This window comes from Ovis aries, chromosome 9 (assembly GCF_016772045.2).
Source record: "Ovis aries strain OAR_USU_Benz2616 breed Rambouillet chromosome 9, ARS-UI_Ramb_v3.0, whole genome shotgun sequence".
NCBI classification, from domain to species: Eukaryota; Metazoa; Chordata; class Mammalia; order Artiodactyla; family Bovidae; genus Ovis; species Ovis aries.
This window is the reverse complement of record NC_056062.1, coordinates 15,840,617-15,861,157: the sequence shown is the minus strand read 5'-3', so window position 1 is coordinate 15,861,157 and position 20,541 is coordinate 15,840,617. Positions and strand designations below refer to the sequence as shown.

General features: G+C 44.6%; 1 protein-coding gene across 24 annotated transcripts in view; it reads right to left on the bottom strand.

The window, feature by feature from the left end:
* The window catches only part of PTK2 (protein tyrosine kinase 2), a 190,096-nt gene that overhangs the window by 105,868 nt on the left and 63,687 nt on the right, over positions 1-20,541 (bottom strand). For 23 of the 24 annotated variants that reach the window (XM_060419958.1, XM_060419961.1, XM_060419969.1 and 20 more), the window contains one exon: positions 9,089-9,255. The exons of the other annotated variant lie outside the window; for it this stretch is intronic. In XM_060419958.1, coding sequence (XP_060275941.1) covers positions 9,089-9,255 — 167 coding nt within the window. The remainder of the gene's footprint in view (positions 1-9,088; positions 9,256-20,541) is intronic. 24 annotated transcript variants of the gene reach the window in all.

Genomic DNA, 20,541 nt, shown 5'->3' with positions numbered 1-20,541 from the left:
TTATCATCATCAAGGACTCACTGATAAAATGCTAAGTGAAAACAATAGCTTGACTGTGGTGCTCTTCCCCAAATGCTTAAACTCAATATAATCATGGGGAAAAATAAACCACCAAACAAACCCAAACTGAAGAACACAGCACAACCACCAGCCAGTGCACTTCAAGAGGGCCAAGGTCACGACAGAGAGAGCGAGCCTGAGGACCTGCTGCAGATCAGAGGAGAGGCAAGGCGACAGGACACAGAGGCGCACGGTGCTCTGGTGGGGACCCCAGGCTGGAAGACGGGCACCCTGAACCCTGATGACATCTGTGCATCAGTTAGGACTGCCGCAGCAATGCTAAGGTCCTAGTTTCAACAACTAAACTGTACTTAACTAAGGTTTTAACATTTAGGGGAGGAGGGCTGAAGGGGACCCAGGAGTTCTGTGTACTGTTTCTGCAACTTTTTGATAACACGTTAAGAATAAAAATAAATTCTCACAAACTTAAGACTGACTGTCCTGTAGCTGTGTTAACAAAATACCCACCAGAGCCAGTTTTAAACCAGCCTGGTCAATGAACCTCAGCTTTTTGCAGCCACAGACCAGCCAGAAATCTGTTCATTTTTGTGCTGTGTGTGGTGCAGATGTATCCAGTAAACGTTTAATCAATCAATCAGCAAATTTGGAAGTCTATCCTGTTTTTCTAAAAGGTGTCACTTCCAAACTTGTCAGAATGTTCCTCTATTTACTGTCTTACTGATTTAAATATTCTAAAAAATTCTTGTTGAATTCAGTGTCATAATGAAAAACTAGCCTTTCAAACTAAGGTATATGCACAGATAATATCATTTCAAGATAAAATAGGAAACTATCAAAATACAATCTAAAACTTCCTCAGCTATCATTAGTCATTTTCTTTTGTCATCTATGAAAAAGAGATACCTTTCCTCTAAATAAAGGACTTTTTTTTCCCCTCCTGCAAAAGGTCTGAAAAAAGAATCATGTCTCTGCAGATGGAGGAGCTGTTCATCAGCCGTGAACAGGAGAATGTGAACCACATCTGATAACAAAGAAAAGGACTTTCTTTTTCACTCGCTCTGCAGAAGCCCCACAGTTCTCTCACAAAGGCCAACAGAGCCTCCTCTCAGGTCTGGCTCTCAAAGCCCTGAATCCCACACCGAAAGGACCAGGCTGTTTATCTGATTAACCTGCTCAGAAGTCAGACCACTCGGTGTAAGTGCTTTCAGAACACCAAAATTTAGCTAGCTAGAATTTAATTATCTAGGCACAAAACTTTAAAGTTTAAATCTGCTTGGGGCAAAGCTCTCAAAACTGCATGGCACTTATGGCTACAGGAAAAACTAGGAAGGGCACTGTATTCGAACTTCTCTGGCTGACCCCAGAGCCTAGCAACCACCACCTACTTAACCGGGATCTCCCAGGACCCCGGGCACAGGCGAGCAGACTGGGAAGGAAGCAGGGTGGTGCAGCGCAGGGGCTGTGGGCTCTGCCGCAGACCTGAGGCTCCGCAAAGGCTCCTGAGGGCCCTCACGAGGCTGGAGGCTGGGTGTGGTCCCCGCAGAAGCCCTGGACTGACCACCTGCTCCTGACCCTGTATCTACAGGTCCCATATTGTCTCACCCACCTCATGTGTTCCCAACAATATTTTTTTATGTTTGTTTTGCTTTTTACTTGTATATGATGTTGTATGTCATCCTCTGGGACTTACTTTTTGTTTTTTAACTGAGGTAAAATTCACATAAAAAGCAACCATTTCAGAGAATTCCCTGGCGGCCCAGTGGTTAGGACTTGGGCCTTTCACTGCCAGGGTCCAGGTTCAATCCCTGGTCAGGGAACTAAGCTCTCACAAGCCACATGGCATCCCTAACTCCCCCCAAAGCAGCCATTTTAAAGTGTGCAATTCAACAGTATTTAGTTGCATCCACAGCATTGCCCCAAGACTGCCTTTTGTCACACACTGTCACCTGGCTAAGTTTTATCCAGAGCTCCAAGTCTCGATGCTTTCCTCATTCTGACTCGCACAACATTCCACTGTGAATATTCTGTCACTGGCTATTCCATGAACGTCCTTGGGTCTCCAGCCTAGCATAGAAATCCAAGTCTCTCAAGGACAGAACCTGAAGTGGAACAGCAGGACCAAGGCCATGTCATGCAGAGGCTAAGCCGCAGGCAAGATCTTGAATTGCAAAGAGCATAGCCACGCGCAGCCCTGAGCATGCAGCTGCGGTGACTGATGCTACTCTGCACCCACTTTCAGGCAACGGTTACTGGGCCCACTCAGCCATCAGTCAGTGCTTCAGCGGGCCCCTGCCCAGGTGACCAACCATCAGTGAGCGACCGTTAGTGGTCCCGCTCAGCCACTGGTCAGCACCAGATGGTGAGCTAGGGGGCCCAGGGGGCAGGCCACAGGCTGTGTCCTGCAGGGTTCCAGAGCCCTCGTCAAGGACACCCACTGGCCGGGCCCAGGTCTTGAGGTGGCAGCGACCCTCCTCCCATCCCTGCCTCCACGACCTAATGGTGACAGCAGCCTGCATAGCATGCCGTCTGCAGGACCTGCCCCTCCCTGCCTGTTTGGGTGGCCTGAGGAGCCTGAGGGCCCTTTGGGTCCTGGGCACCCGGCTCCCTCAGTGATGACAGCTGGGCAGGGTGTGGGGGCCTGGCCCTGAGGGAGCCACCAGCTGGGCTCACCTCCTCTTAGCCAGAACTGGACCTCGGAGAGGGAGAGCTGTGCCTGGGGACCTAGCCCTTTCTTGTCAGAACAGAGAATAACATTCGTTTGGTGGAGACTCACAGGAGCATCGTTACCTGGCCATGACCTGACCTTGGGAACAAAGGCTCTGACCCCTAGCAGTTTGCAACAGCTAGCCCCGCCCCTCCCTCACCTTTCCTAGAAAACAGCTTTGCTGAAAGCTCTCGTAGAGCTTGGGGTTTTAAAGGCTCGAGCCAGCCATCTCCTTGCCTCACCCTCAATACGCTTTCCTCTGCTCCAAACTCTTTGACGTTTCAGTTTCTTTGGCCTAAAGTGTGTTGGGCACCCAGACTGGTGTTTCGGTATCATCATCAGATCCTTAACCTTTCCCGCTATTAATACTGATGGACAACTTTTTAATACTTTTTGTCAACCAAACAGTGTAGATGGAATCTACTGGTCCAGATTCAGACCTCCCTGAGCACTAAGGAAGCTGACAGTGTCTTCCTGTGATGACAGGTCAAACCTGTCTACCCTTTTATGAAAATACCTTCATGTTTCTTGCCCATCTGTTGGGGAATTTACGATCCTTATGTTTATCAGCAGAACTCCTGACACCATCAGAATTACACGAGCTGCAACTTGTTTCTGCATTTTTCCTTTTGGCCACATCTCATAACTTGTGGGATCTTAGTTCCCCAACCAAGGATTGAACCCAGACCCTCAGCAGTAAAAGCAGCTAAACCACCGGAACACTGAGGAATTGTCCTTTCTGCACTTTCTAAAAATACATCTTTTGATGTACAGAATGCTTTCATCTCATAAAGGGCAAATTTGCTATTCTCGTCTTTTAAGAATGAACGTTTTTGGGTTACTAAGAAAATCTTCCTGCTCTAGGGCCAAAGACACATTCACTATATGTCCCATTAGAGACACATTCACTCTATGTTTCATTAAACTTTTTTTAAAAACTTGATCCACCTCAGGTGGACTTCTGTGTATTGCTCAAGGCAGGATCTAATTCTGTTGTTCCTCTTCCTATGAGGACATGTATGAAACCAGCCCTTCCCTTCCCCGATGACATGTCGTGACAACTCTGTAGGGCCACCCTGCCTGAGACAGTTACTACCAAATGTGTGCTGCACGTGCTTACAGAGGCATTGGAAGAAATGAAGACTCAATTAAACAAGCTTAGCTCTCAGATTTACTTAACAATATGAATAGATGCTATAGCAGATAGTGTGAAAAATAAAAATCTACGCTCAAAAACCTCACAGGAGTAGAAACTAACGTCATTATTCCGATGAGTCCTGGCACTTTCGTTTCAGTGTTCACGTCCTGCTCAGAACTAAAGCCAGAGCTGCAGCTGCCCTCACGGACTGAGGGAGGAGATCTCCACGTTCTGTCTCCTGTAGTCACACACTGAACACAGGCAGGGAGAAGAAAGAGCTGGTGCGTGAAGCCAGTTTCCACTCTGCCACCCACTGAAGCTGTGTGACCATGGGCAGGTTATCAAGCCTCTCACACAATGTCTGACATCCAATACGCAGCAAGCTAATGTGAGAAGACTGTTACTAAGTAGTACTATTCGGTTTCTAGTTGGTAATTTCATTATCACTGACTCACTTCCCCTTAAACTGCATTTTACCAGGTGCCTACTTTATCCCAGGCATGACCAGAACCCAGCAGTAGAGCAGTGAACACGATGGAGGCCCTGAGGGAGAAAGACTGTCCCAGGCAGGCAGGGGGCTCTGCAGACAGAAAGGCTGGAGAAGGCCCCGGGGAGGAGGTGACGGTGGAGCACCTGCCCTAACAAGGGGAGGGCCAAGCCATGCCAGCAACAGCAGAGCAGCATATGCAGCAGCAGAGCATCAAGTTCAGAGGCACTAGGGACAAGCCGCTTGGGGTGTTTAAGAGCCAGTGTGGCCAAGGCTGAGCAAGTGGAAAGCTGGAAAAGATAAAGGCAAAGAGAGAAATGAGACAAGAGCTGTTCTGTTCAACAAGAAGGCAGGCAACAGCGAAGAGACCATCAAATGAGACCCCAACCTGAGCACCTATGAAAACTGAAACTTCAAAGAGACCACAGCTGCTCCAGTGAAGGTAGGGGAGCAGGAGGTGGAGAAAAGACCAAGAGGTAACCACAAACCTGGAGTGAGCTCCGGGTGAGTCGGGGCCGGGGGAGGGGTGGGGGGTAGCTCCTGGAAATTTCTGAGCGGGAATGGTTTACACATTTCTTTGGATGTTCACATTTTAAAAGGTTTGTTCACAAATTCTGAGCTCAACCTTGTAACGTATCTCAGTATAGCTGCTTCTCGCTCCTCCAAGTACTACTCTCCTGGTCCATCATCTTCTGTGACTTTTTCCTGGGTTATTGTAGTGACCTGTCCGTTGGTTTCCTGAGATTATCCAAGGAAAGTGTGAATTTAACGCCAAAGGCAGGTCTAGGGAGGCTAGGGAGAGGTCAGTGGAGCAGCCCCAAATATCAACGTCAGCAGAAGGCAGCGATGGTCAATGAAGCAGGAGGAAAACCTTCACCAGAAGAGTCTGGTATCCAGGAGGCTGAGTGAAGAAAGCATGCTTGGCATCCACAGGGGCTTGGTCCCAGAACCCCACAGACACTGAGATCACGAAATGCTCGTGTAAAATGGTACAGTCTGTGCACAAAAGCTGCACGACATTGCACAAACTCTCATACACTTGAGAGCATCAGGATTATTTACAATGCAATGTACAACGTAAATGCTATGTAACCAGTTACTGGCACAGCAAGTTCAAGTTTTGCTTTTTGGAACTCTCTGGAATCCACCCTCACACCCAGAATTTTGGATCTGTAGTTGGTTGAAGCCTGGTTCCCTAGCTGCGGAACCAGGGAACCCACAGACACTGAGGGGCGGCTGTACTTAGACAGGACTACGTGACTGGCTGTAGCCAGGAGGTTCTACAGAGGGCAGACTGGACAGTGAAGGGGCAGAGCCCATTAAAGCCAGGCTGTCAGGAGGCTGGACCTTTTCCTTTGAACCATAAATTACTTAGAAACATGTTTTTAAGTTGCTTAATATATAGTTATGTGCAGGATCCTGTATTTCTACATTAGAGAAAACAGTTAAATACATAACTTAAACACTACTGTTTACTAACTATTGTTTTGTGTTCTTCCCTTTATTAGAATGGTAAGTCCTATTCCTTCAAGACTAGTTCTGCTTTACATATTTTGAGGAGTTTGTAAGTTTAAGAGCTACATCTCTTTCTATACTTATTAAATTATTGGTGAAACGAGCATTTTACTGTTACGTGGTTGCCCTCTACATCCATAATAAAGCTTCTTTGCCTAAAATTTATTTCACAGGGTGTTAACAGCACAGTACTGATCTTTTTTCCTGGTTATTATCTGCCTGGTATATTTATACTCAAGTTTTATGTGAGTTTTTCAAATTGAAAGTCAGGACTCATTAGAAGGCAGGGAAATTCTTTTCACTATTCATTTATTAATTCATTTTACTAACGTAGAACAAAACAGAACATTGCCGAGAAAACCGTTTGACCTCAGCGTAAATAATAACGCTGAGTAGAGTTTGGTGAAATGTGTAGGTCCGGGACATATAAACAGCTCTGAGACACACATACAGGCATACACGTGTGCTAGATCTCATGGTAAAACACATGGCTTCCTCCGAGTCAAAGAAAGATGTTTGAACGTCACTGTTCCGGATACATCCTGTGAACAGCAGACAGCTTGGCCTCACGTTCTAATCCACTCTAGTAGCCTCTGACAGTCATCCACTGCTAGCACCTGTGCATCTCACTTGTGACTTCTATTCATCCTGCTTCCCCATGCTGCTTCTGTTTCTTTCCTTCTTTTTGATCCCTACATTTCTCTAGTATCTACTTGCCCAATGACCATTTAAGCTGTACTTCTAATGTTGGAGCTGTTACCCTCATATTTAGCTGACAAAGCTTTATTCTATCACCCCTGTTCCAACCTGCACCCAGTACTGAGCTCTACTTTTTTTAGTATAAAAAAATCTGTTCTCATTAGTTTTCCTTCATGAAGCCAGTGCTCACTGATATCTGTTCTTGAGATAATTTAACCATGCAAACAAATATAGACTGCCAGTTACATTTCCTCACAACTTTGAAGCTATTATACCACCATTTTCTTGGCATTGATGATGCTGTGAGAAGCCTAATTTTTCTCTGCTTGTTTTTAACATCCTTTCATTTTCTTTCATACAATACTATTTTGCTATAATCTGCCAAAGTATGCATTTAGATTTACCCAATTTGAGATTTTTCTGTTAATCCTATATTTAAGGACTCATGTCACTCACTGATTCTAGAAAGTTCTCAGCTATTTTCCCTTCAGATTATTTCCTCTTCCTCATTCTTTTTATTCTCTTCTTCAGGGTTCCTGTTAGAAAAGGGCTGACCTTCTCATTCTTCATGTTACATAAATCTGCTTTCATAATTTCCATCTGTTCATCTCTGTGCTACGTTTTGGGCAAGTTTTCTCAGATCCATCTTCCTGTTTACTAATTGTTCAGCTATGTCTAATCTGCTGCTTTATCTATCCAATGACTTCCAGAACTTCTATTTTGTTCTTTTTCAAGTATGCTTAATTATTTTAACAGCCTCCTATTCCCACTGTTATAACAGTTTGTATTAATCCTCACGCTACTGAAGATATCACACATGTATCACCAGTATCTCTGATCACATTTCCTTCTTTCATCACCTCTACCGACAACCCATGCACCTTCACTCATCTCGTAAGCCTAGCTACACTCAGTTTTGAAGATCACATTATTCCCATTGAGATGGGCATGTTGATTTTAAAAACCCATACTGTGAAGTCAGATAGCTAAATCCAAATGGAAACTGTACCACAAACTATGTGAATGCAACTTAAATCCATTTTGTTGTGCCTCTGTCTTCATCTACAAAATAAGGATAACAAGTCTTTACCTCCTCGGGTTTGGGTAAATAAAATACAGAGTTTACGAATCATAAACAGCACGCAGCTGGCACAATGCCTGGCTCCTAACAGCCACTCAATGGTGACAACACATCAATGTCATCATCTTCACCACCCCTCATTCGAAGAGGGTCAGTCAAATCTTCCTTACTTATGAGGATCCAGGTTCCACTAAATAAAACAGTGCCTACATCCTTATTACTAAGGTTAAATAAGCTGGCTTAAAAGAATGAAAACAAAGCTTAGATACCCCAGGATTTGCATTCAACAATTTACTGGGGACTAAGACTATTGCTATAATGAAGGCTGCCTCTGACATGTTTCATAAATTCAGAACGCTAACAGAATTGTTTTAATTAAAAATACCTAGAGATATGTTCAAGTAACTTTTAGCTATTCTTAGTTTTTAAACACTTGCTTAATTAACTGACCAAATAGATGGAGGTCAAATCTTTTTCAGCCATTGTTGAAAAGTAACCAAACTATATTCTTACAGACTATCTTGTTAGGTCAGTTCCAGCTAACTTGACAAATTTGAAAATTATATTTCTCTGATAAGCTGTAATTGGGATAGTATTTTTATTCAACTAAAGATTTACTCACCTAAACATGTTTGTTTTTCTTTTTAAATGTCTAATCTTATCTATTTAGATCCTTGAAGGGAAAGTAACTGACATTTGAATGCTCTCTTTACGCTACAATCATCTTTATTTCTGCAGCATTATCTATAAAAACAGGGGCTCCTGTGGAAGAGCTCCCTTATACTTCTCGCAAACATTAAGTGTTTTAGGTATACAATTTCCTACAAACACCATGGTTTACTGAAAAGTGAAAAATAATTATTAGGAGAGAAGCAGGGAAAGGACAACTATAGGGACTTTTATTTCACCTTGAATGACTTTAGTTTCATTAGAGTCAGTATGACTTCACTGAGATCACTTCCCAGCATCAATGCTGTATGTGAACATCACACAGACACCGCCTCTCTCAGGTGAGCTGCGATCACTGGGCATGACGGAGTGAGCTCTGCAGCACATCAATACGGCCATCAGGTGTGGTCACTTCCAGGCACGAAAGGATGCCAGCAGCACAGGGAGCAGAAGCACTAGGACTCGGGAAGCGCTCAGAGCAGAGGCTGATGGAGCAGCACTGGCCAGAGAAGGGTGAGGGGCCAAAGACCATCACAGAAGAGCGGAAGCCGGGAGACGGCTCCAGCGAGCCCACGCCGGGGGCGCCCGAAGACGGGCTACACCGAAGTGCAGAAGAGAGCGCTGGCTAACAAGTGCCGGCCACCTCTGTGTGTACAGGAGTCCCAGTGACCATCAGTGAGAAAAGTAAACACAGATAATCATCCTCTCATGTGTGTTTCTAATACGCAAAACAAACCACGTCCGAGTCACCCCAAAGTAGGTTTGTAATCTTACTTCCACTCCTCTGGTGGGTGGGCAAGTTCATACTTCTCCCTCACATTGGAGACACCCATATCCAAATGGAGCCAGTGAACCTCCTCTGACCGCAGGTGACTCAGGCGAAATCCATAGCAGGCCACGTGCTTTACTTTGTGACTGTCCACTATCTTCTGAATGATGCCCTAAAACATACCCCCCACAGAAATGACTGTTATAAACAAAAACTGCATGCTAGAAATTAATGCAATGTTCATTTCTTTCAGTTAATCACCAGAAATCTTTGGTAAAAAGAGTATCAATTTAAATAAATCACTTAATTTTACTTAGGAATTTTTCACAAATAGTATTTTTATGAACAAAGAAAAGTGTTTTTAAAACCACAAGAAGAGGCGCTGCCCCTTTCTTTATTGATTTCTGCAGCTCCACCGCTGCATCACCCCAACTCATCCACCCACATAGGCCACCCCTTGGGGGGCTTCCTAAGAATGAGACCTGTGGAGGGTTACACTTTCCAAACCAACAGTATTGCTGAGAACAAGCTGCAACCTTAGTATCATTAAAAAAAAAACACACACACATACAATTAGGAATACAAAATTAAAGTCATGTTTCTGATAATATTGATGACATATAAAAAGCTACCTCAAGTTGGGCCTAACCATCTGCTCTCTACTGGTTAATATACAGCAATCCACAAGAGCCCCCAACCTAATGCTTCCAACATGTGTGTCCATGAGTTCAGAGGAGATGAGGGCAACCTCTGAAGGAGAGCATCAGAGAAGGCTCCCTAGAGAAGGTGGCATTTATCCCAAGCTGTGGCAAGGTGCTCTCAGAGGTATGGTAGTCATGTGTACACGTCTGTAAGTGGGCAGCACACGTGGGAAGACCCACTTGGGAACACGACGGAAACCACAGGCCATCCTCCCGTGAGGGCGTGGGAATCATAGTCCACTGCACTCTTCTCAATCTTTTAGGCCATTAATGTTTTCTTAAATGATGGAGATACTAACAAGAAAATGTCTATTAAGAAAAATCAGTACTGTCTACTAGAGAATGCACTGGTTTCTAACAATTAGCAATTAACTGAAGTTATCATATAACTTACAATGTAAAAGTTCTGCACACACTAGTATTTCTTTTCTGTGACACAATGCTGTTGATAAACAATTAAGGGTGTTCCCAACCCTACCCCAAAGAAGAGATAAATAACGTGTCCTGTATACAAAACTGTCAGGGACCCAGGGAGTCCACAGCACGGGCAGGGTATGTGCCACGCTCCCGTGCCATGCTCCCATGCCTGCTGACCACCCTTGTGGACTCCTCAGTCCCCAGCACAAGGCTGTGTATGCAGCCCAGGAGTGGCAGGGGGAAGACGAAGAGAAAGGACCCGGCTGGAAGAGCCATCCACAGCTTCAGAAGATGAACTCTCACTGGATCTATAGCCTACAGGACTCAGGCACGGGGACTGAAAGTGAAAATCGCATCCCACTCCTTGCGACTCCATGGACCATATGTTCCAAGGAACTCTCCAGGCCAGAATACTGGAGTGGGTAGCCTATCCCTTCTCCAGGGGATCTTCCCGACCCAGGAATCGAACCGGGGGCTCCAGCATCACAGGCGGATTCTTTACCAGCTGAGCCACCAGGGAAGGGGGACTGGGATGAGCATAAAGCATCCCTCTGGCTTCTGGATACAGGGCCGCTGTGAATTCAGTGCAGGCTGAGCACTACCAGAGGGCGTCCTGCGGGGCGTTGGGGGGGAACTGGGAGGGCAGAGCCCAGATCCCAACCCCAAGCTCGCCTGCAAACCTGTACTCTGGGGTGTGAGCTCTGCCTACAGGAAGGGACATCTTTTTCTGCTAATTCTCTGAAAGGCGACTTGTGCAGCCTCTCCTTGCCAACATCCAAATCCCTGGACTGCAAAGGACAGGAGCTGGCGCCTCTTTCAAGCTCGCACAAAAGTGCCTTTGTCTCCTGCTGCTGCTCTGCCAGCTCACTACCGAGAGCACACAGACTCTGGTCACCCGGCCATCCCTCCTCGACCCCACGTCCCCCAGCGGCAAGAGCTCCAGAGCAGCCCTGCTCCTGCGAGGGCTCCGCACCACGCCTGCGCCTCTCGTTCTGTTGCTGTGCTCCCGGTCGGGCAATCCCTCCACGCCCAGATGCAGGCAGGTACGGCAGGTGCAAACCATTCCTTACACTCATGCTTGCTGTCGACACCCCAGGAAGAACCCCACCTTCTCTGGGTGTCTGCCCTGGTGACCTCTCACACAGGTTACCCTCATGTCTCTGACTCGTGGGCACAAACTGGAGCCCACCTGCAGAGAAGCGGTGTAAATTACAGGGATTTGGTCCAAAAAATGTGGCGCTGACTAGGGGGGAAAGTAGGTTCCTAGTCTTGAGGTCTTAATGGAACAGACAGTATTTCTGTCAGTTCACTTGATCACACTGCCAGAAGACACCAGAATAATTTTAAGTCTGGGTTTGTGTAACCAGAGTCCCCATACTGTAGGATCTGGTACCTAAACCTAATCCTACAGTTAGCAATTTCACTCTCCACTAAAAAAAAAAGCAATAAACATAGACATTTCCTTTTATTTCACTTTTCATTATGCTTCCATATTGATTTCGGTTCTACTTCTCATTCTCCAGGACTCTCAGAAATGTCACTTCTCATTCCATAGGGACAGCAACCAAGACTGTGAGTATAGGAGGTACTTAAATATTTGATGTCGAATGCACGTAAGTACTCAGTAACAAGTAATTCTGAGAACCAACTATGCGGTCTGGAGAACTGAACAACTTGAGAACTAAATGCTCAAACACTACCACATCCACAGAACACACGCAAACGGCAGTGTATGTGTATGATTTCTGGGATACGTATCTTTAAAAAAGGGACTGTCTCTAGAGCACTGACAGGATGAGGGCTTTTAATACGCCACTCATGGGATCCAAATTAAACTTCTCATCCTGGCTTTAAAGGCTCATGATAAACTAGTCCTACAATACACAAAACAATACTTAGCTACTCTGTAACCTCTGCTGACTCATTTATATCACAGCCCAGGCCTTGGAGACACATAAGTTTTCCTGACTGAATTCTCACGTTAGACAGTCACAGGAAAGGGTTCTTCCCAAATCTGAAAATAAAAGAAGCCAGTGTCTGCATGGTGCTCACATCTCATCACGAACACAGCAATTCAGCCATTTTACTGCTGGGGGAGGCTTCTTTTCTTTTTTAGCTTCCCTGTTCTGGGGCAAAATGGGGATGGAAATGCAGGTAATCCTGCCACAAGCACCCTTCCAGCTGTCATCACACATGTACAAGCGCTGCTCAGAAACAGATGTGCGGGGTCCAGAGCTACTGACAGTGTGACATTTTGATAAGTACAGCCAAACTGCACACCAACAAAACTATACCAACCACAACTGACAACACTACAGACTGTCCTCCATCTTATGCCAACCCTGGATCTTAAAATGTTTATCAATTCATCTGTCAATGGACATCTAGGTTGCTTCCATGTTCTAGCTTTTGTAAATAGTGCTGCAAGGAACAATGGGATACACGTGTCTTTTTCCATTCTGGTTTCCTCAGGGTATATGCGTAGGAGTGGGATTGCTGGGTCATATGGTGGTTTTATTCCTAGTTTTTTAAGGAATCTCCATACCGTCTTCCATAGTGGCTGTATTAATTTACATTCCCACCAACAGTGCAAGAGAGTTCCCTTTTCTCCACACTCTCTCCAGCATTTATTGCTTGTAGACTTTTTGATGATGGCCATTCTGAGTGGTGTGAGGTGATATCTCAATGTAGTTTTGCTTTGCCTTTCTCTAATAATGAGCAATGTTGAGCATCTTTTCATGTGTTTGTTAAGTCATCCGTAGGTCTTCTTTGGAGAAATGTCTGTTTAGGTCTTTTTCCCACTTTTTGATTGGATTGTTTTCTGCATTGAGTTATATATGTATTTTGAAAATTAATCCTTTGTCAGTTGTTTCATTTGCTATTATTTTCTCCCATTCTGAGGGCTGTCTTTTCACCTTGCTTATAGTTTCCTTTGCTGGGCAAAAGCTTTTAAGTTTAGTCAGGTCCCACTTGTTTACTTTTGTTTTTATTTCTGTTACTCTAGAAAGTGGGTCATATAAAAAGGAATGCATTTGAGTCGGTTCTGATGAGGTAGATGAACCTAGAACCTATTATACAGAGTGAAGTGAGTCAGAAAGAGAAAGATAAATATCATTTTCTAATGCACATATACAGAATCTAGAAAAATGGTACTGAAGAATTTATTTACAGGGAGATACAGCAATGGAGATACAGGCATAGAGAACAGACTTATGGACATGGAGAGAGAGGAGGAGAGAGTGAGATATATGGAAAGAGTAACATGGAAACTTACATTACCATATGTAAAATCGACAGCCAACAGGAATTTGCTGTATGGCTTGGGAAACTCAAACAGGGGCTCTGTATCAACCTAGAGAGGTGGGATGGGGAGGGAGGTTCAAAAGGGAGGGGATATATGTATACCGATGGCTGATTCATGTTGAGGTTTGACAGAAAACAGAAAAATTCTGTAAAGCAATTATCCTTCGATAAAAACAGAAAAAGAAAAAAGAAATTCAGGAAGGCAAGGGTGTAGTGTGAAGATGAGAAAAGAAACAGATTCTGCCAGAGAAGCAAGAGCAAAGAGAAATGCCCAGGTACACATTTTAGAAAAATCACTCTGGCTCTAGAGAGGAGGAACAGCTAAAAAATAAAAGTTAAGGACACCTAACAAAAATAATTGCAGTATTTTAAGGGGAAAAATAAGTGGTTTGAATAAGGGGACTAGACACAAAAATGGATAGAAATAAATGTACTTTAAAAATATTTTGTAATTGAAAGAGACACATGTACCCCAATGTTCATCGCAGCACTGTTTATAATAGCCAGGACATGGAAACAACCTAGATGTCCATCAGCAGATGAATGGATAAGAAAGCTGTGGTACATATACACAATGGAGTATTACTCAGCCGTTAAAAAGAATTCATTTGAATCAGTCCTGATGAGATGGATGAAACTGGAGCCGATTATACAGAGTGAAGTAAGCCAGAAAGAAAAACACCAATACAGTATACTAACACATATATATGGAATTTAGGAAGATGGCAATGACGACCCTGTATGCAAGACAGGGAAAGAGACACAGATGTGTATAACGGACTTTTGGACTCAGAGGGAGAGGGAGAGGGTGGGATGATTTGGGAGAATGACATTCTAACATGTATACTATCATGTGAATTGAATCGCCAGTCTATGTCTGACGCAGGATGCAGCATGCTTGGGGCTGGTGCATGGGGATGACCCAGAAAGTTGTTATGGGGAGGGAGGTGGGAGGGGGGTTCAAGTTTGGGAATGCATGTAAGAATTAAAGATTTTAAAATTTAAAAAATAAAAAACTAAAATTAAAAAAAATAAATAAATAAAATAAAATATTCAAGTTGTTCTTTAAAGGCAGATTCTAATAACCCCAAATAAAATAAGTGCAGTGAGTTGGATCAATAAAAAAAAAAAAAAAATATTTTGTAGGTAGAACAACCAAGATTTGGTGACCTTGAGAAGATATCCAATACGAGGATGAAAAAAAGGAGATTAATGCATTCTGCCTCAGATAGCTAAGTAGATGTTTATGTCATTCAGTGAAACACAAACTCACGTGAAAGCGGTTTGGAAACAGGACGTCAAAATAACAAGTACATTTCAATGGACTTTAGATTCAGCTTTTTAGACTATCCAAGTAGAAATGCCCAGTAAGCGCTTGGTTATATGGGTCTGGAGTTCAGGCAAGTATGTTAATCGATTAATCACAGGGTAGGATCAGTATACTCTTATTAAATAAGCTAAATCAGGGCATTTCTAGTCACTCACTCATTTAATAAGTATTCATTGATAGCTACTTGGTCTGAACATTCTTGCAGATTTGGGGTTCTGAGGAAGGTAGACACAGTATCCATCCTTATAAGGCTTGGAAATTGGAGACAGAAGGTAGGAACCAATGGCAGTGGTACCTGAAGCTCTAACCATTTCAGTAAGTGGACTGAACTTGGTAGTGCACAATCAGCAAACAGCATTATTATTTAACCACCATTTCCTTCAACCATATTCTGTAAAATTTCCCTTATTTTTTTTCTTTTACAACAGTGAACATCTTTGCTAGGTCCTGTGGCTTTTAATCATTTCCATTTATATAAGGAATTATACTCCTTTAAATCATATATGGAGACTTTTTGTGTAATTCTGTAAGTGTATTGTATTATGAATCTAACCTAAACAGCGTCTGCTTCTTATTACAAATGACACTGAGAAAGAAAAGAGAACACTGAAAAACTTTTAAAAAAAAAGTATCAATTTGATGGACCAAGATGGGGGGGTGGGGGGTGGTTTGTTGTTAAAATTTTAATTTCCATGGTTACTAACTAGTGAGATGAAGCTGTCACTCAGTTTTTTCTGGAAGTTCCTGTTATGATTCGCTTGGTTCAATGTGGCCACTTGTCTTTTAGACAGTGCTCTCCAAGGAAGTGACCTTCTCCTTCCCTGGGTGGAGAGCACTCATGCAGCTCTGCCCTTCACGTCCATTTACTCACGATGTGTGCCCCTGCCCTATCATTCAGTGACCACCTGGAGAGCCAGGTGATCTGGTCTGGTGCCAGTGACGCAACCATGGCAGGACATGAGCCTGACCCTTGAAAGTCAAAAGCTGAGCAGGAGAAGGACGTGACAATGAACAATGCAGCAAGAGAATTTGTCTGTGAAGAAGGTGAGGCAGGGGACAAGAGAAAAGGGATATCGGATGCATTCAGGTATCTCCTCACAGATCACTGGTAGCACTTTGCTGTTTATTAGAGGAGATATCTGAGGCCATGAGCGTAATTCTCAACACTGTCCATCTCATCATTTCTATGAACAGCCAAGTGCACTCATCAGGACGATGTGTCTTTTATTATGTCCAGGGGTCACTGTTCTCAGTGCGCTCTCCTTCAGATGCTCTTCACATTCAGCAAACCAACAGGTTCCTACCATCTTCTCTGCGCACACCCGTACAGGTCGGAACCTATCATCACTCAGTTACCAAAACAAGATGCAGAAATCCAACCCTGCTCTGGGGAAGGCAGCACATCTCCTGCCCCTGGTCCAGCAGCAGACGCGGGGCCCTCCTAACAGTCCTCAGGACAAAGCAGGCACTTCTGTTTTCATGATCTGCAGTCACCCTTGATTCCTCGTTGCTGCCATAACAAATGGCCGCAAACTCAGGGACTTAACTAATACAAGTGTGTGACTGTCCAGCTGTGCAGACAAGTCTGAAGTGGCTGTCACTGAACTAAGACAAGGCATCAGCAAGGATGTGCTGTGTTCTGGAAGGTCCGGAACAGGTGACAAGGAGCCAATCCCATAGGTCCCTGGGGGCCCTGAAGAACAGGGAGCTCCTGGGGCTTTTGAGCAGATTACTGACAAGGAGACTGGCATGTGAGAGGAAGAGACAGGAAGCAGGATGTAAAAGGGGGTGGTGCCAGGACAGATGGCCACAAGGCACAGTGGGAGAGGAGCAGGCGGGGGCTCCTGCAGGGCTGGCACGCTCACTCCAGAGAGGAAGGCGAGGAAGGCTCCGAGTGCGGGACTGATGCGCTCTGGCCCTCGTATCAACAGGACCGCTCAGGTGGCCGGGCTGTGAACAGACGGGGCAGGGACAACGGGGAAGGGGAGCGTCAGTCAGGAGACCCAGGGCTCCGAGAAAGGTGTGCAGGAGAGGCCCTGGGAGGTGTGGGTTCCAGGTACGTATAAAGACAACATGGACAGAACAAGCTAACATACTGGACGCTGGGTGTGAGCAAAAGCACACTGCAAGAAAGACACTGCAAGGGGCCTACTTACCTAAAAGAAGGGGAAACCCTTCATCTGAAGCACGGGATGGCTCTTCTGGAGGAACAAAAGTGAAGACAGAGAAGAGAGGCAGAGATACAGTGTGGGAGTGTCACGTCTTCAACTGAAGATGAGACCAGCCAGAACGGGGTGCCGTGTGGACTAAGCAGAGTGCGGGATGGAACCACGGCCACAGCTGCAAGGACTTACAAAGACCCAAGAGGCCAGAAGGGGCTGGCAGGTGGGGCCTGGGCCAGCCTCTAGCATTCACTACAGGACTTCCTTCCAGGTCCACATCTCTTCGCACTCCAATATGTCATTTACTTGAGTTTTCAAAGGCAGCCTACAGAATGAACTTTCCACGTCCTAATTGCTCTTACAGACACCTTCATCCCACATGTTGGTGGCTGACAATGTATCTGGTTTAGACTTCAGAGACATAAGGTGTTTCCCCCAGGGCCTCTGAAGACCCTGTTTCAGTGTTACCCTGCATCTGGCATCGCTGAGAACAGTCTGATGTAAACACCGCCCTTTTTCCTAAGCAGGAGACTTCTCCGGGAGAATCTGGATCTTCTCCATACACTAACCTTGGCTCTTCTGCACTGACCCCAAACTTGTCTCCAGAGCTGCCTGGAACATGGTGCTGACACTAGCCTATGGTCAAGAGGAGTGACGTTTGTGGCTATGGGCTACTGATTACAGGCAGGACACAGGAGCCTGGATCCCTGCTGAGGAATCATGACTGGATTTACGACTTGCACCTGATGTTGGTGGCATGTGGCCACAGGGCAAGGCTGGTTATGGAGATGGAGCGTGCCCATGTGCCCATCTCACAGATCCTACCTCCTCACACCCAGGCACTGCACACACGGCTGGTGACGGTCGGGAATGTAAAGGCCACGAGGCCCAGGCCTGCGATGTCCAGAGCCCTTCAATGAGCACGGTCCTCCTACTGCGGCTGCTCTATACACTCCAGCTATTCACAGCGGAGGCCTGTGAATCCCATCAGCAACCACTATGCTATTAGTGTGTAATTAGCACATATATGTAATAGGAGTAAAATTTGCTAATTAAAGAAAACTCTGAATTATAACAAGAATTTTGAGTTTTCCTGGTAAAAAGGAATCTGCAGAGGTTTTGGTTCTCCTGAGCCAAGCAGCCTCTCAGAAAACTACTTTCTACAGAGCACAGCTGTCCAGCAGGGACATAAAGCAGGCCACGTACACCGTTTAAAAATTTCTAATGGCCGCATTAAAAAACTGTAAAAAGGTACAAGTGAATTTAATTTTAATGATAATCTCCTTTAACCTAGTATGCCAAGAACAAAACTAACAGATTACTGATGAGGTATTTTACATTCCTTTTTCATACTAAATCTTGAAATCTAGGGTTTATTTTTACTTTGTTGTTGTTCAGTCGCTAAGTTGTATCCAACTCTCTGTCACCCCATGGACTGCAGCATACCAGGCTCCCCTGTCCTTCACTATCTCCCGGAGTTTACACAAACTCATGTCCATTGAATCAGTGATGCTATCTAACCATCTCATCCTCTGCCACCCCCTTCTCCTGCCTTCAATCTTTCCCAGTATCATGGTCTTTTTCTACTGAGTCGGCTCTTCGCATCAGGTGGCCAAAGTATTGCAGTTTCAGCTTCGGTCCTTCCCAATACACTTAGAATACATCAAGTCAGACAGCTACACTCAAGTATTCAGTAGTGGCATACAGCTATATCGGGCAATGCAGCAACAGGGTCTGAGACTCAATCTAATTACCAAGCAACTCTAGATAACGATAAGCTATCGCCTTTCAGAAAATGGTTGGCCTTTAGATCCGTCTTAATTTACATGAAAATCCTGCATTCTCAGATGTTATAGCACTAGATGAAAGTGGGTTATGAGTAATTCCCACCTGCCATCACATTGATCCAGTGTCATGTGGATTTCATGCTACTCCCGGGGAAGGCTGAGGTCAATGCATGCCAATCGAGGTTTCTTTGCCTCATGCTGAAAATCAATCACCAACTGCTAAGACTTGCTAAATTCTAAACACTGATCAATTACTGTGAAGTACAACAACTTGCTCTTTGGCCTCACAGATTTGCTAATATTGATCTTCATAGAAGTCTGAGAAATACGTTCTCATAACTTATGTATTTTTATCTGATCTAAATTTTTCTTCACAATACAAATGTTTTGATGCTGGTAAGGTTCTGCTGCTGCTGCTAAGGTTCTAACACTGGCTAAAGGCCGACACGTGCCCAGTGATTACTGGTTCCTTCCACGGTATGAATCCTCTCATGTGCAGCACGTTTATTAAAACCACAGCACATCTGTCACGGAGCCTTCCCAAAGTGGAACTCCTGATGTAAGAAACTCTTAACATCTCCTAAATGTCTTGGGAAATTCATAACCTTTGAAAGGCTCCCCTCCTGCACAAATACTCTGAACTCTATTAAGGTTGATGCAATGGTTTAAAGAATTTCCTCTCTTGTATCTGAAATTTATACAACTGCAAAATGCCCTAACAGCCTTCCCATAAATGTTACATTTACAAGGTTTCCTCTCCAGAGATTGCATTTATAAGGTTAAATATGAAGCAGAGCTATAGACAAACTAGAAAAAGTCAGCAAGTGTCATAAAAAGTTTGTGAAAAGAGACTATTTCAAGTACAGCACATGGATAGATACTAATGCATATTTCAATCCTAAGTGAATGACTCTCCTTTTAATAATCCATTTGAAGAGTCAGTATTATAGTACCACAGAGGTAACAATATTACATATAATTTATATGTAATATATAGCCTTAAAGTCTAAGTTCTACCACTTCCTTTATTGTGCTTAAAAATAGTTAAGGCATATAAGTTAACGAGTAGTAAATTAATCTCGTTATAATAAAAGGGAAGGAGTATATCTGATGGTCCTCCTCACTGGACGCTTGTCCTCCTTAAAGATGAATATGGACTAAGCAGAGGAGCAGCAGGGAGGAGGGGCTTCCTCAACACTGGATCAAATAAACATCCTGACCGCTTACATTTCAAACTCGGTTTTCTGAGATTCTGGTGCTCACCCCATCCTCTCAGCCCGCTCTGCCTACACAGTGCTGCCCCCCCACAGCTCTTCACCACCCACTCTCACCAGCACCCGGAGGAAGCCCCGTCCAGCGACTCCCTTGTGCCCGTGCAGTGACGCCCTGCGGGCCCGGCCACTGGGGCCCGGGGAAGTGCCGTCCGCACCGCGCTGAGGTTAAGGCCCCTGGGACCCCACCCCCAACAGACTGGAGGCTATCCAGGCAGGATCTTTCACATCCCCAGAACCTCGTCAGGCGTGTGTATACAGGAGACATTTGTTTTTTAAGAATCTGTCCTGTCTGGAATCGTGCAAAGAGATTCAAAATTACACTTTCTAGAAAACAATTTATTTCCACAGAATTTTAGTTGTTTTGTTTCCTACATACTTCAAGAATTTTTTTCTAAAACACAGGAAAGAAAAACAAGTCAATGGCATTATATATGATGCAGTTATTTTTCTAAGAAATTTTACATAAAACTCTAGTCAGTCACAT